A 13,657-nucleotide genomic window follows, 5' to 3' on the forward strand; every position below is an offset into this window, starting at 1 on the left:
ACAGATTATGTTAAAAGCACCTACAAAAAAAATAACATCTTATTGAAAAAACAATCCCAACTCAAATTTAAGATCATCTTTAAATGGGAAGATTTAGCTTAAATGCATAAAGCAGAGGTAGAAGTGAAACCTCTTCCAGTGAGAGCACCAATCAAATTCTCAGAATGGCATCATTGTGTCAGAATATTTAGTGATCGTTTCAGTCAGGGAAGTTTTTGGTTTCTCAGAAAAACTTGGTTCACGGTAGGTGGTGCTATAGCCCTTCAATCCACCCGAGGGACAGCCCTGCTTCCAGTGCTGAAATGAATTTCATGGAGTAGTGTGACACACAATCTGTGTCACTACACCATTTGAAGTGGAAAGCTGGGGGGAAAATACTAAAGAAAAAAACCAACCAACCAAAAAACCCAAACCAACTATGCTGAAAAGGAACGAGTTCTGGGTATAAAAGCTGAACACAGCTGTAAAAAGGGTTGTTTAGCTCCATGCTGTGAAACCAGTGAAAGTTCTGATCAGAGCCTGCAGGGTGCACCAAGACTCCCCAGGTGCCCTGGGCAGCCTGGCTCTGTCCCTCTTGGCCACCCCTGTGCCTGGGCCCAGGCCCTCACCCCTGCAGGGCTGTTCTGCAGGCTGGCCCTGCCAGCCCCATCCCCTGCAGCCCCTCACAGGGCAGGGGGAGCCGAGTGTCCCACTGACAGCCGTGTCCCCAGTCCTGCCCAGGGCAGGCTCCTGCACGATGCTCACACCCATGGTGCTGCTGACCAGGCTCTGTGCCTGGCTCGCCCCTGTGGCCCTGGCAGTGGCCCCTGCTGGGCAGGGAGCAGCCCACACTGCTGCAGGGGGCACAGGCTGCCTGTGCTGCAGGTGCCCAGCCCCAGCCCCAGCTGCTCCCTGACACAAAGCTCAGCAAACAACTGTTCATTCCTTAGGTCGCATCCGGGGATCCACAGCACCTGGCACTGAGTGCTCAGGGCCTCCTGCCAGCCCTCTTCTATGCCTTGATAAAGAACTAACAGAAACTGATTCCACTGCATGAACAAAGCCTCCTCTACTAATGCATCACTTTAAAGGACTTTTTTACAAATTTTACTCAACTCCTACCCTTTTGTGGAAAGCTCTGTTTTGGATAACTTGCATACAGCTGTAACTGAGAAGTCCAGAAGAGTTTGCTTTGGTTTAGTTAAGGCAGTCTAAATTTCAAAATCATCTCAACTCAATCTGAAGATCTCTCAAAGCCCTGGTTCTTCAAAGGACATCAGAAGGCTCTTTTCAGATGAAACTGTACTTCAACTGTAGATTCATGACGCAAGAAATACTTAAGATACACATATGTAGTCAAAGAGCTATGTGCTAGTTTTATTTGTAAAATACTTTATTCCTAACAGCAAAATACTTTAATTGTACTTTATAAAAGTTAGCGAAATTTTATACATTTGAGACAGAAACAAGAAAACTAATTCTACTTAAATTATCCAATTTTCTTTTCAAGATGGAAGCTACAGGTATGCACCACACTTAACAGATTTCAGTGCCAGACGTCATTCAATAAATATATCCTTCTACCCTTAAAATACATGAAGGGCAGTGAAAAAAACCCCATAAAACTACTGAAAGAAATATAAGCATTTTTGGCTTTTCCTCAGATTTGGAACTAGTAATACCTATACACAACAAAGTTCTTGCCATTTACAACAAGGACTGTATAGAAAGTAACAGAAGAATTTACTAATAGTACACCAGAACAACCAAATCTGCAGTACATTTCTACCAAGAAAAGTTCAGAAATTCAGTCCATTTCTTGAATCCTGCAGAGGACTTCTGCAAGGAGGTGGCAGGAGGAACTTAAATTACCAACTGATTTCATAATTGATAAGGCCATTGCATATCCTAAGTTGCAATTAAAAAGCTGGTCCTATACCCTGTATAAGAAAGACTGTCTGTCTGTTATGAACAGAAGTTGAAGCGAGAATGAGTAAATTCACTGTTTTATCCTATTGCTAACAAATAAACTATGAAACCTTTGTCTTGGAGGACAGATTTAGTTAAATCTAATTCTGCTATCTACAGGTGTTATTTTGGAAGCCACAGTTTCCACAACTCTCAGAGGTAAAATCCACTCCCTATGCCAGTCTTCCAAGAAGCTTTCTTCTAGGAAGAAACTGTACCTCTGAGACTGCACTCAGACCAAACTCAAGTGGCAGGGCAACTTCACACAGCAGTCAGCCTGTACAGACTCCAGGAGGACTGTGTGACTGATGCTGAAAAACACGGAACAGAATGGCTTATACCAACTGTATGGAGTTCAACAAGGGCAAGTGCTGGATTCTGCACCTGGAACAGGGCAACCCTAGCTGTGTGCATAAGCTGGGGTATGAGAAGCTGGAAAGCAGCAATGGAAAGGGTCCTGGGGGTCCTGGTTGATGTCAAGTTGAATTTTAACCCGAAGTGCCCTGTCAGCGAGGAGAATCAGCCCTGTCCTGGGCTGCATCAGGCCCAGCACCACCAGCCAGGTAAGGGAGGAGATTGTCCTGCTCTGCTCTGCACTGGGGTGGCCTCACCTCAAGTGCCAGGGGCAGTTTTAGGCACCACAATATAAGAAAGACATTCAGCTATTAGAGGGTATCCAGAGGAGAGCCATGAGGATGGTGAAGGGTCTGGAGGGGAAGCTGTGTGAGAAGCAGCTGAGGGCACTTGGTTTTTGTCAGCCTTCAGGAGACCGAGGGGAAACCTCATTGTGGTCATCAACATCCTCACAGGGGAGAGAAGTGGGGCAGGGTCTCTTCATTCTTGTGACCAGTGACAGGGCCTGAGGGAATGGCTTGAAGCTGTGGCAGGGGAGGTTTAGGTTGGAAACTATTATCAGGATAGGTTCTTCACCCAGAGGGTGGCTGGACACTAGCACAGGTTCCTAGGGAAGTGGTCACAGCACCAAGCCTGACAGAGTTCAAAAAGTATTTGGACAATGGTCTCAGGCACCTATTTTTGGAGATGATCTTATGTACTGTCAGGAGTTGGACTTGATGATCCTGATATGTCCCTTACAAATCAGCATATTTTATGATTCTATTGACTACTTCCTTTTTTTGAAAACAAAAAACCTCCAAATAACATCCTAATCAACAAAAACCCCCATTAACTTCTGTATAGCTACTGTTGTTGAATTCTAACTTACAAATTAAACTAAGATGTGAAATTGAATATATATGGTAATTATTTTTTATTTTTAGAAGTTCAACATCCAAATGATTTTCGAAGTTAGTTTGCTAAAATTAGTTTGTCTGATATATAACTTAGTGCACTAATAAATCTTAGTCTTGTGTGGACAGAAAGGAAAGGCAAGGGCGTGAACATTTATTATTGACAGGTGCTTTTCTGGACTTCATACCATCTACAACAAGGAATTTGTTGAAAATGTGAAGCCTTAGCTTCAGTACTTCAAAGTACTGTTGTTCAGTAAGAGATGGTGGAGTTCAGGATCCTGAAGAAGTATTTTCCTTAAATTTCATTAAGAAAAACAGAACCAACCAATCCAACTGTTTTGGATTTATTTTGTCCTTTTTGTAGAGCTAATTTAGAGCAAAGCAGTATTACCAGCTGTACTGATATTGTTGTCTGCCTCTTACCCTACAAAAAACACTGATATAGGAGGCAAAAATGTGAGAGATCACACAATCATTAAGGTTAGAAAAGACCTTGAAGATCATCAAGTCCAGATAACAAGTTAAATAATGCAAGTAAAAATATTTTTTTCCTTTCTGATATTTTTGCTGAAGATACCCAATTGTCAAAGCAAATTTCATTCCTCACACATAATGAGATAATTTAGCTGGCTATGATTCATCCTCCGAGGAGGACCACTCTTTCTTCTCCTCTTTTCCATCTGCTTCTGCTGAACTGATGCACAGTGCATCTTTTCTAATCAGATTAATCCTTCAGATTCAATGAATCATGATAAGAAGATGCTTTTAGGAGAGAGCACATTGCAAATGCTGCAGGGAACAGTGAAAATAATTTCTGAGGAGCACAAATGCTATTTATGCAAAGAGTTAGGGCTCCCAAGCCTTCTGCAAACTCTGGTCTCATGAAGTGATGCTATTTAGTGCTGCTGACAACTCAGTTGAATAGGACAGCTCAGTATTACAGGCTTCTACACAAAATTAATACAAACCTGCTAAATTAAGATTTTAGACAGATGCTAGAGAGCTTCAATCTGACATATGAGAGTGTTGCTTTCCACTGGCTTTACGGAAGTGGGATCCTCTGGGGGACTCTGCACTCAGGGGCGGCACTGCCGAGGCTCTCCGGCGGATTCCAGACGTAGCCTTTTTAAGCTCATGCCTGAGACTGCGGATTGTGCTGTTTATGGCAGCCACGCATGCCTTCCAATCAAATCCACTCTCATTTAGATCAAAGGATGGAAAATTCTCTTGAAGGAAGTCTAAAAATAAACAAGTATGTAATTGTGAGTTATCAATTATTTATGCAAGCTATATACTCTTTCTGGATGTAATTAAGCTAAAAGAAGTGCATGCTACCAAACCAGGACAGCTAGGCATATTACAAGCCTTGAAAAGCAAAGCAGGGCAGATACTGCTTTCCCCCTTCCAGTTATATTTGAAAGTGAGTGAAAAAAGGTCTAAGTATTGAAACAAAATATGAAAAGAAAACGTGACCATGTGTGTGGTTTTGATCCTTTGAAGTGCAGAGTAACTTCAGCTTCTAATGTGGTCAGCTAGCAAAGAGAAATCTTGGGCTCCATTTCAGAATGACCAGTACTAGCCAGGACCAAGCTCTCCTTCAGAGGATCTCTGACAACTGTGTTCAGTAAAATTAATCACAGCAATTCAGCATAACACACATGTACAGGAACAACAGTGACAGAAAAATTGTGAGAGCTCATTCCTTACCGTACTGCAAATAAGATCAGTAAATAAACAGCTGAGTTTGGTAGCAGTGACATAAAAAGGGTAGGACTATGGTACCTTTCTCCCTTTTTAGGAGTAAAATGAGTAATTTAAAACCAAAATTAAAATCAGTTTTTTAAGTTATTGAGGAGTGATTGTCCTCATCATCTAAGCTGAATTACATGTTTTCTCTAAGTAACCCTGTAAAGGATTTAAATAAACACCAATAATAAATTCTCATCTGTAATTTCAAATTAAGGCAATATTCCTTCTCCTTCTCTGATTAACATCTAGACTTACCTTCATAGTAGAAAGGAAAGGTAGAACTAGGTATTGTGTCAGCTTTGTTCTTCCACATGCCAGCAAGTAAAAATCTAATATAGTATCATTACTTACAGTTAATATTTTAACTTGTAGTTACAAACCTGGAAACCCATTTTTTCAGAAAAACTTTGGTCTGAAGGAAGAAAGTAACTGAGATAAAAGCTTGTGCTCTTGCAGTTCACTCTGCTCCAGGAGGAGAAATGAAAGGGAGAGTAAGTGTGCCTCAGGATGCTCCTGTTACAAACTATACTGACAAAGGATACCGTAGCTGTAGGCTGAAGCAGCAGCCAGGCTCTCTTTACATCCATTTTCAGCAGTAAATTCAAGAATACTTGACCTCAGTGGAACAGCACAGAATTGGAATTTGTACAAAGTCTACAGAGCCTGGTCTCTGTACATGGTCCACAAAACAGCCTTTGAAGTTGTGTTTTTTCTCTCACCAAAACTGACCAATTTTGGGGATTACCGTCAGGCTATGCAGGGCCCTTTCCGGCTCTGCAGGGTAATGTTCAGGGAGCTGGTGCTGCCATCCAGTCAGGCTGTGTTAAAACAAACAGGGCCAAGGACTGTCCTCTGGCTCCAGAGCCAAGTGACAAAGTCTGGCTGCAACCACAGCACCCAGGATTTCTCTCTAATCTGCTCTGTGGCCTTATATGGTGTTTTTGCAGCCCTAAGACACACTTAGATCTTATGAATGCTTTTAAAACTCAAAATGTCAAGAAAAAAACATGTCTATATATGTGTATAAAAGTGAAGACATTTAAGTGTCAAAGTTTCCCAGGCTAGTGCTTGCCATACTGGTTTCTGGCATGCTCTGTCCCTCAAGCTATGCCCAGACTTCACCCCAGAGGTTGAGTCACAGCTCCATTTTATTTAGCATGAATACTGTTCCCTCAGATGCAGTCCTTCTTCCCCATTTCTCTCCCCCATCCCAGTGGGTGAGGCAGGGGAAAAGGACAGGGAGGAAGAAGGCGAGCAAGCACCTGTGTGGTGTTCAGCTACCTGATGGGTTACAACACAATAGCTGCTGAATTCCAGTTCATAAGCTTCCCTTGTTTCCAGTCTCTAAATATGGCTTTTTTGCTCCAGAGCTCAGTTATGATTTCCCTGCTTAGCCCAACCTGTCACCCCACAACTCTCTCAGCTCTCCTTAGTGTCAAGATGGATTCTTGTGTGCTTGCAGAAGGCTATTCTTAGAGATCTGTCAACTTTCCTGAGCTTCTCTCCTATTCAGAGCTGTCCTCTCACAAGGTCCCATCTATGACTTTCCCCAAGTATGTCGAAGTGTGCTCTCCCAAGCTAGAGAGCCTATACTCACACTCTTCTAACTCTACTCAGGACCTCAGGGCGCTTGATTTCATAATCTCTACAGGCAATGCCACCACTAATTATCACACAACAACCTGTTTTGTGAAGGGAGCCATAACCTGCTGTACATGACATCTCTGCCCTCTGCTTCATCTACACAGCCTCTGTATTAAGAAATTATCTCTGATGTCCTCCAGAAGCCTCAGGGACTGCTTCCATCTCCCACTGCATTGCCCTTTCAAGCCAATGTCAAGACAATTGAGTTTTCCCATACAAACCAGGTTCATGATCTGGAGAATTTCTTGAGCCACTAAAATAGAACTTCATCTACTTCCTCTCAATTTGTTCCACTACTTGCAGAAATGCCTGTAAGAATAGTTTCACAGACTAATTTCTGAAGCTCTATGCTTTGTTCATAGGATATGAAGTTAATAGTCTTACTAGTTTCCCCATATTAAGATTTAACAGAGATTTTCTTACTTACCTCTGAGAGCGTTGATTTTATTGGAATCCAGGGGGCTCATGCCACGATCAAGACTACCATACACGTTGCTTCTGACCAGCACATGCTCAGGGAACATATGACGAATTAGGTAGCGAGCTGACAACTCTGGCCGTGCCTTCCCCTTAGCGACGTAAATGACTGAGAAAGGCAACTGAACATTGTGACATGGGCTCCCAAGATGTTCTAGAGAAGATGCCAAGGAGGGAAGAGAGATATTTGACTCATCCAACACTGACCATGCTTCAAAGTGGCTGTATTAAATCAAAGCTGACTCAAAGTGTTCACCCAGAAACTACTCTACTTGCTTAGAAAGACTGAACAAAACTGTAACACTGAGCTACTGCTAACATGAAACATATTGCAGACACATGGCCAAGCAGCCAGAACACCCTGCTTGGTTTACAATCATGAGCAGTACTTCTGATGTGTCTTCAGCAATGCATCCTGCATTATTAATTATCACTTTCTAACTTGTTTCATCTCATGTGAAAAGATGATGGTTTTACAAGTACATAAGTAAATAAAAGTTCTGCAATTTCAGTGGTGCATAGATCCTGTAAGTGGAAACAGAAAAAGAGTGAATATTTTTTAACTACTTCTACCTGACTTCGCTGCAAACATTAATAAGAAAAAATGCAAAATTCTTAGACATAAGAGGTCTGTGGGATCTGACTAACAAACCTTGGGTGCAGGAACAGATCTGATACAGCCCCAAAATGATCCAAATTGATTAACTTCCAAGGGCAACTAATCTCAGCTAATTTTCTTTGAGGGTCTCTAAGCATCACATGCTGAGCATGGATTTTGTTCCAAATGCATTTGTATATTGAACACTTCCATCAAAAAAAGTGAAGATATAAAGGCTGCTTTAAGATTTTTATTGTCCTAAAGAGTCAGTTTTGCAGAAAGGTGTGCTTTTTCTTTTGAAATTGCAATATGATTCAATAGATATTCTGGGCTAGCTTACTTTTTTAAGGCAGAATATCTACCAAATAAAAAAGCCAGGGCAACTGAACAGAGTAACTGTTCCCAGTGTCACAGCGGATACGCATTATGGAACACTGGTAGATGCAAACTTATATTTTTGCTAGGCACATATAATGCTCTTCTTCATTCCCAAAAAGACTTACTATGTATACACCAAATGTCTGCCTTAGGAGAAAAAGAAGGCTCACACAGTTCAGAGAATCCCTTTACTATGCAATTATACTTACAGTACCACCTTTTGCCTCTCCTTGACCATTTAAAATGTAACAAGCAATTTTAGAAGACAAAAATTTCTTTGTTTACCCATAGGTTCCAAAGACTGTTGTTTCCTGACTGAAGATGTTTGGAAAGCTTCTGGAAACGTATCCAATCCTGAATTCTGCAATGTGTCAGTTGTGGAGCCAGTCATTTTCTGAGAGTTTTGAGAATTTTCTCCACTATCTTCATTATAATTTAAATCTAAACAATGAGATGTATCAGGAGCATCAGACACTTCTTTCTCCTCAGTTGTCTCCTGAAACATTTAATGAGGTTAGTACATGCACTGAGAGAAGCCTACCAGGTTTTCAGTGTTCCAGTTTACTTCACATTTAGATTAAACTAGATTTCAGATCTTTGCAATATAATTACTCCTGAATTTCTATCATGAAAACCAGAGGTGGAAAAGTTAATAATTATTCAAATATGTGCACAGAGCATTTCTGAAGTAGTTGGAGGTGTTTTGGGAGAGATGTTTCAGTAAATATAAAATGGAAATGCATGGCTGAATATATATGAAAAAAAAAAAAAGCCTGCAAAAAGAGGTGCTAAGAGCTACTTGTTTAAACTCTCAATCAGATTTGACACTACTTCTGGGCAACATTTGCAGTGCTTTCCTTTTAGTATCCTATGCATAACTGAACTCTGGACACGGGTGGGAAGAAGCAGAGCAGAAAATGGCATATTCCAGTATTCCCCACCTGGAACCAGTGCTGCAGTCAGCATGCCTGTGCTGAGCAACACAGAAGCAGAATCCAAGGAATTTCCAATACAGCACTTGTACCATGAGGAGGTCAAATAATTAATCTGAGAAAAAAAGTGCAAACTTAGTACATAATAAATCATCACCTTAGGAGAACTTGTTGACTTTGCTTTGGTTTCAGAGCGCAAACAGCGGATCATAGAATTGACATTTGTGATACAGGTTTTCCAGTCTTTTCCATGCTCACTCAAATCACAGGTTGGAAAATTAGTTGCAAGAAACTCTGCATATAAAATACAGAAAATGTTTGAAGCTTCATGACAAAGCCCAGTATTTAGCAGTACCCTAACTTAGAGAAAGCTAACTAATGCTTCATGTTTACTGCTCTCCGCACTATGAATTCAAGATGTTCTGTGATACTTTTTGAGATGTTGTGAATAATGCTTTTATTATATTAAACATTTATTATGTTAGTATTAATAATTATATTATATTTATTATATTAAACATTTCCTGGTAGAATTAGGGGAAATGTGTGCTTTACTGTACTAACTTTTAAAAACCCCCAAAACCAACACCATCACCATCCCCCACAAAAGAACAGAGACAGGCTAATACTGTTGCTGCAACTATTTCCCATGGCTTATATAAATCTCACACACAATTTTAACCCTTTAACACATATGTGCCATGGGATCTGTGAAAACCACATTTATTAAAAAAAGTCCCTTCCACCTTCACTACTTCTCACTCAAGAGAACTGAACATAAGAGTATTTCAAAAACACCAGTTAATGTTTGTCTCAAGTATATCATGGCCACAAACTAACCCAAATCAACCAAACAAAAAAACCACCTGACAAATCCATGGCACGCACAAACACAAAATAAACTGCAATTAAAGATTTAGAGACAGCAAGCATGACTGACGAACAAGATGCAAATAAAACTAGAAGAAATTTGAATAGTTTTATTCAAATTGAAGAAAAATGAACATTGAGAATTATAAAGCAGGACTTTGAAAACAAAAAGATACTGTAGAATGGAGCACATCCACTATGGCATTTATCTCCTTACCAGTTGCCAGACAATGATTAGCCAGAAACATACAGAAAAGGACTCCTTTTAAGTTCAAAACTTTGTTAAGTATGAAAGTAAATCTGTGCATTTTGAAAAGTAACATACCTCTTATTGCAGCAATTTTGTTTGGATCCAATGTCCTACGCCCTCGTGCACTTGCTCCCATAATGCTGCACAATAAAGTTTTCTTGGGGAACAAGACACGAACCAAGTGGCGCGCTGCATACTTGGGTTTAGTCTTTTGCCGAGCCTTCACCAAGTGGTTTCCAAGAACTTTCACATTTCTTGCTGGATCACCAACAAACTCTTTTGTAAAATGAAAACATTCAAAGCAAAAAAAATTTAAAATCCCAAGTGAGTTGTTAAAAACAGAACATTTTTTCAAACTCTTGACTCTCAGAGTATGTTCTTTACAACAGTTAATTCTATTATTTATTAGTACTTATCTTTGCTCTTACAAAAGCAACTTAAATTGGAATGGTAACAGAAATATCTTTTTGATTCACATTAACAACCAGCATAACTAACTGAAAACAAAACACTCAAGAAAATGCATTAGACTGTGGCAGCCCAGCCTGCTCCTGTGATAGCTCGGCCTGCTGCCACCTCAGGACTGCATCTGTCGAGAGTGACATGGTGATAGAATAAAAGGATGGGCTCAATGGAGTAACCTTGAACAAAAATACCTTCAATAAATGGTAAAAACAACAAACAAGATAATCCAAACAGTGGTATGGAGATACTCCAAAAGCCAGGACCAGGGTGGATACAAAGTGTACAAAGGGTAGGTTGGAGGCAGAATCTGAGGGTGAGGGTCTAAAGAGGAACAAGGGTTAGGAATATTTGAATTACTGCAGTAATTTTAAACCAATAACTAAAAGGGGAACAGAGAACTTTCCAGTACCAGACCTTATAAAGATAAAACTATCTACATGTTGATTCCCAGGGGGCAACAATGGTGGAATTCTGCTCACCCTAATTTTAGTGAAGGCTTACAGACCGGACTCCCATGGTTTTCAGTTGATGCTTATGGTCTGATCAACCCTCACATTAGACACCCAGTGGTCTACAATATTCACATTGTACTATTTGGCATATGTGCAGATACAAGGTATGTTTTCAAGACATTGACTCACAAAGACTGGCATATCCATTCACAGGACTGCTAAATCATAAGCATAAAACAATAAAGTTATAAATTTTTAGACATATATCTGAATATTTCACCTACTACTCATGCAGCTCTTCAGCTGTACAAATTTATTTCTTAGGCCAAAATCACAGAAGTCATAGCTCGGCCTTACACACAACTCAGGGCATTTACACTTTAGAAAGGCATTAGTTTTTAATACATGGTGCTATTTTATATGTGTATCTTTATTGATCATTTTTTGTATGTGTATATTATAGATTATTTAATGCAATGATCTATATATAGGATTCATGTTTTTCCTTGGAATGAAGTATTTTGAAAAAAACAAAACACTGGAGGGTTTGAGTATAGAAAGGATGTTCCAAGGATAAAATCCCATAAAAGAAGAAAACAGATATTTCCTTCACATAGATCAGGTAGGCTGCTTTCTTACAACATGCATACAGGCATATGCCTCACTTAGCTTTAGTGGAAATCTCTTTTGCTCCTCCAACACATGGATAGCATGCACATATTACTTGTGAATTATACACAGAATAAAAAAGGTTACATTAAGAGAGAAAAAGAGAGCCTAGAGTTAGAAGAACCCAAAGCACCTACTGTAAATCAAAGGCTTGTGGCAGCCATTTTTTTAGCCTTTGTTTCTGAGTATTTATCACAAAGAAACTTACCAAAGCTAGGATTGATGAAGACTGAAGAAGATGGTAGCTCCTCACTAATATTCACATCCTCAGATGCATTTTTGCAGTTCAACTCCACAGCACTGTTTTCCTGGCTGGGCTCAGATGGTGCTGGTATCGATGGTGAGGCCACAGGTGAAGATGCAACGTTGACAGTACTTTCCACAATACTGGGTGCAAGATTTGATTGTGGTGAAAGGTCAGGCATCCCATTAGTTGCAGCGTATGATGAATGCAATGAATGTGTAGAAACTATAGTGGGGAGTGGTGGGCTCTGCCTTCCAACAGGCTGCTGAGATTGAAGCTGAAAACTCTGTGGGGCATGATTTACTTCGGAATTGACTTGAATGTGGCCATTCTGTAAAGCCACCTTTACCAGTGGGTTAGGCCTTCCCTGGCCTGATGAAGAAACATGAAGACTTAAATCCCTTTCCATGTGTTTTTGTACTCTTATTTTTCCTGAAGGCAAATGACTGGAACTTCTGTATGTAAATCCAACTGGTTTCTGCAAACATAATTCAGAAAACAATTAAAAGGTTAAATTTGACATAGCTGATAATCTTGGAGGTTTTTGGGGTTTTTTTTTAGCAAACCAGGAAAACTAGATTTTAGTAATTATGCTATTGGTAGCATACTCTTCCTTGAGGTAGTCTCTGTCATTAACTTAGAGCTACCACGTTTTAGCCTACCCTATACTATCTTCTGTTCTTATTTGTATTTGCAACACTAAGAGTTTATATGGTCAGCTTCAACGCTTCTCAGATTTTTACCATGTGGGGTGGTGGCAAAATTACTTTCTAGACCTCTATAAAAAAGTAAATAGGTAAAATAAAATTTAGAAATTTTCAGTCATTGATTCAGTCATTGGCTGATGAATTTTCAAGGAATGTGTCCAGTGCCATGCTAGTTCACTTCAAACAAGAAAAAAACCCAAACACTTTCTCTTCCTTCTTTACTTGTTAGCTGAAAACATCAAACATTCAGATCTCATCTACAATTAAGATTCTGAAGAGACTGAGATGGACAAACTGAGAGATGGGCTATGTTTTCCATCACTTCAGTTACTTTTATTAAAACTCATGCAGCAAGCATTCTAGTTCAAATCACAAGTCACTGAGCAGGAGCCACCAAATGTAGATGACACATGTGGATTTGTTTTTCTTATTGTGTTTAATTTTGGTGGTTTTGTGTGTTTATTTAGAGACATCTCATTATATTTCACCCTTGTAACCTTAAAAAAAAAAAATCTATGACGTTAAAGAAGTCTTATGCATTTGAAAGTCTGTCAGTTTCTCCAGCTTTTGGAATTCATCTAATAAAAATAAGTACCTTTTCTCCAAACCATTCCATTAGCCTTTCATAAGTGTGGTACTATAAAGAAAAACAATCAGCATTTCTGATGGTTTTAAATGGCAGAACTCAAGAAAATAGCTGGCAGGTTGCATCTTAATCTTTATAGGGATAAAGCCCTTCAGAAAGCAAAAGCAAAAGAAAAAAAGCAGTGCAGGTCACTTTTATCCCAAAAATCCAAACATTAAAGAAGCTCAGAGAGGAGGGTAAGAGCACAGAGGTCTTACATGGTTCATTTGTAAGTGACAAGTTTATTACCTGAAACTAATGTTTTTGGATGTGTGGACACCACAAGCTTGGAGCTGACAATAAAAATACATACCAAATAAAACCTAGTACCCTACTGGTAACTGACAAGTGTGAGAAATCCAGCTCCATCCACCCTTAAAGTAAATGGCCTTACTGC

The 13,657-nt window shown here is 39.8% G+C and overlaps 1 protein-coding gene across 1 annotated transcript in view; it reads right to left on the reverse strand.

Annotated features, from left to right (window-relative positions):
- Window positions 1–1,330: 1,330 nt before the first annotated feature.
- Window positions 1,331–13,657, reverse strand: part of BEND2 (BEN domain containing 2) — a 30,526-nt gene continuing 18,199 nt past the window's right edge. The window contains exons 7-12 of the mRNA XM_086879997.1: window positions 11,893–12,406; window positions 10,174–10,374; window positions 9,136–9,272; window positions 8,332–8,542; window positions 7,021–7,224; window positions 1,331–4,438 (exon numbers count right to left, since the gene is read on the reverse strand). Of these exons, the coding sequence (XP_086736123.1) occupies window positions 4,206–4,438; window positions 7,021–7,224; window positions 8,332–8,542; window positions 9,136–9,272; window positions 10,174–10,374; window positions 11,893–12,406 (1,500 nt within the window). The 3' untranslated portion in view covers window positions 1,331–4,205. The remainder of the gene's footprint in view (window positions 4,439–7,020; window positions 7,225–8,331; window positions 8,543–9,135; window positions 9,273–10,173; window positions 10,375–11,892; window positions 12,407–13,657) is intronic.

The sequence above is a fragment of the Cyanistes caeruleus genome, chromosome 3 (genome assembly GCF_971803275.1).
Source record: "Cyanistes caeruleus chromosome 3, bCyaCae1.hap1.1, whole genome shotgun sequence".
In the NCBI taxonomy this organism is placed as follows: Eukaryota; Metazoa; Chordata; class Aves; order Passeriformes; family Paridae; genus Cyanistes; species Cyanistes caeruleus.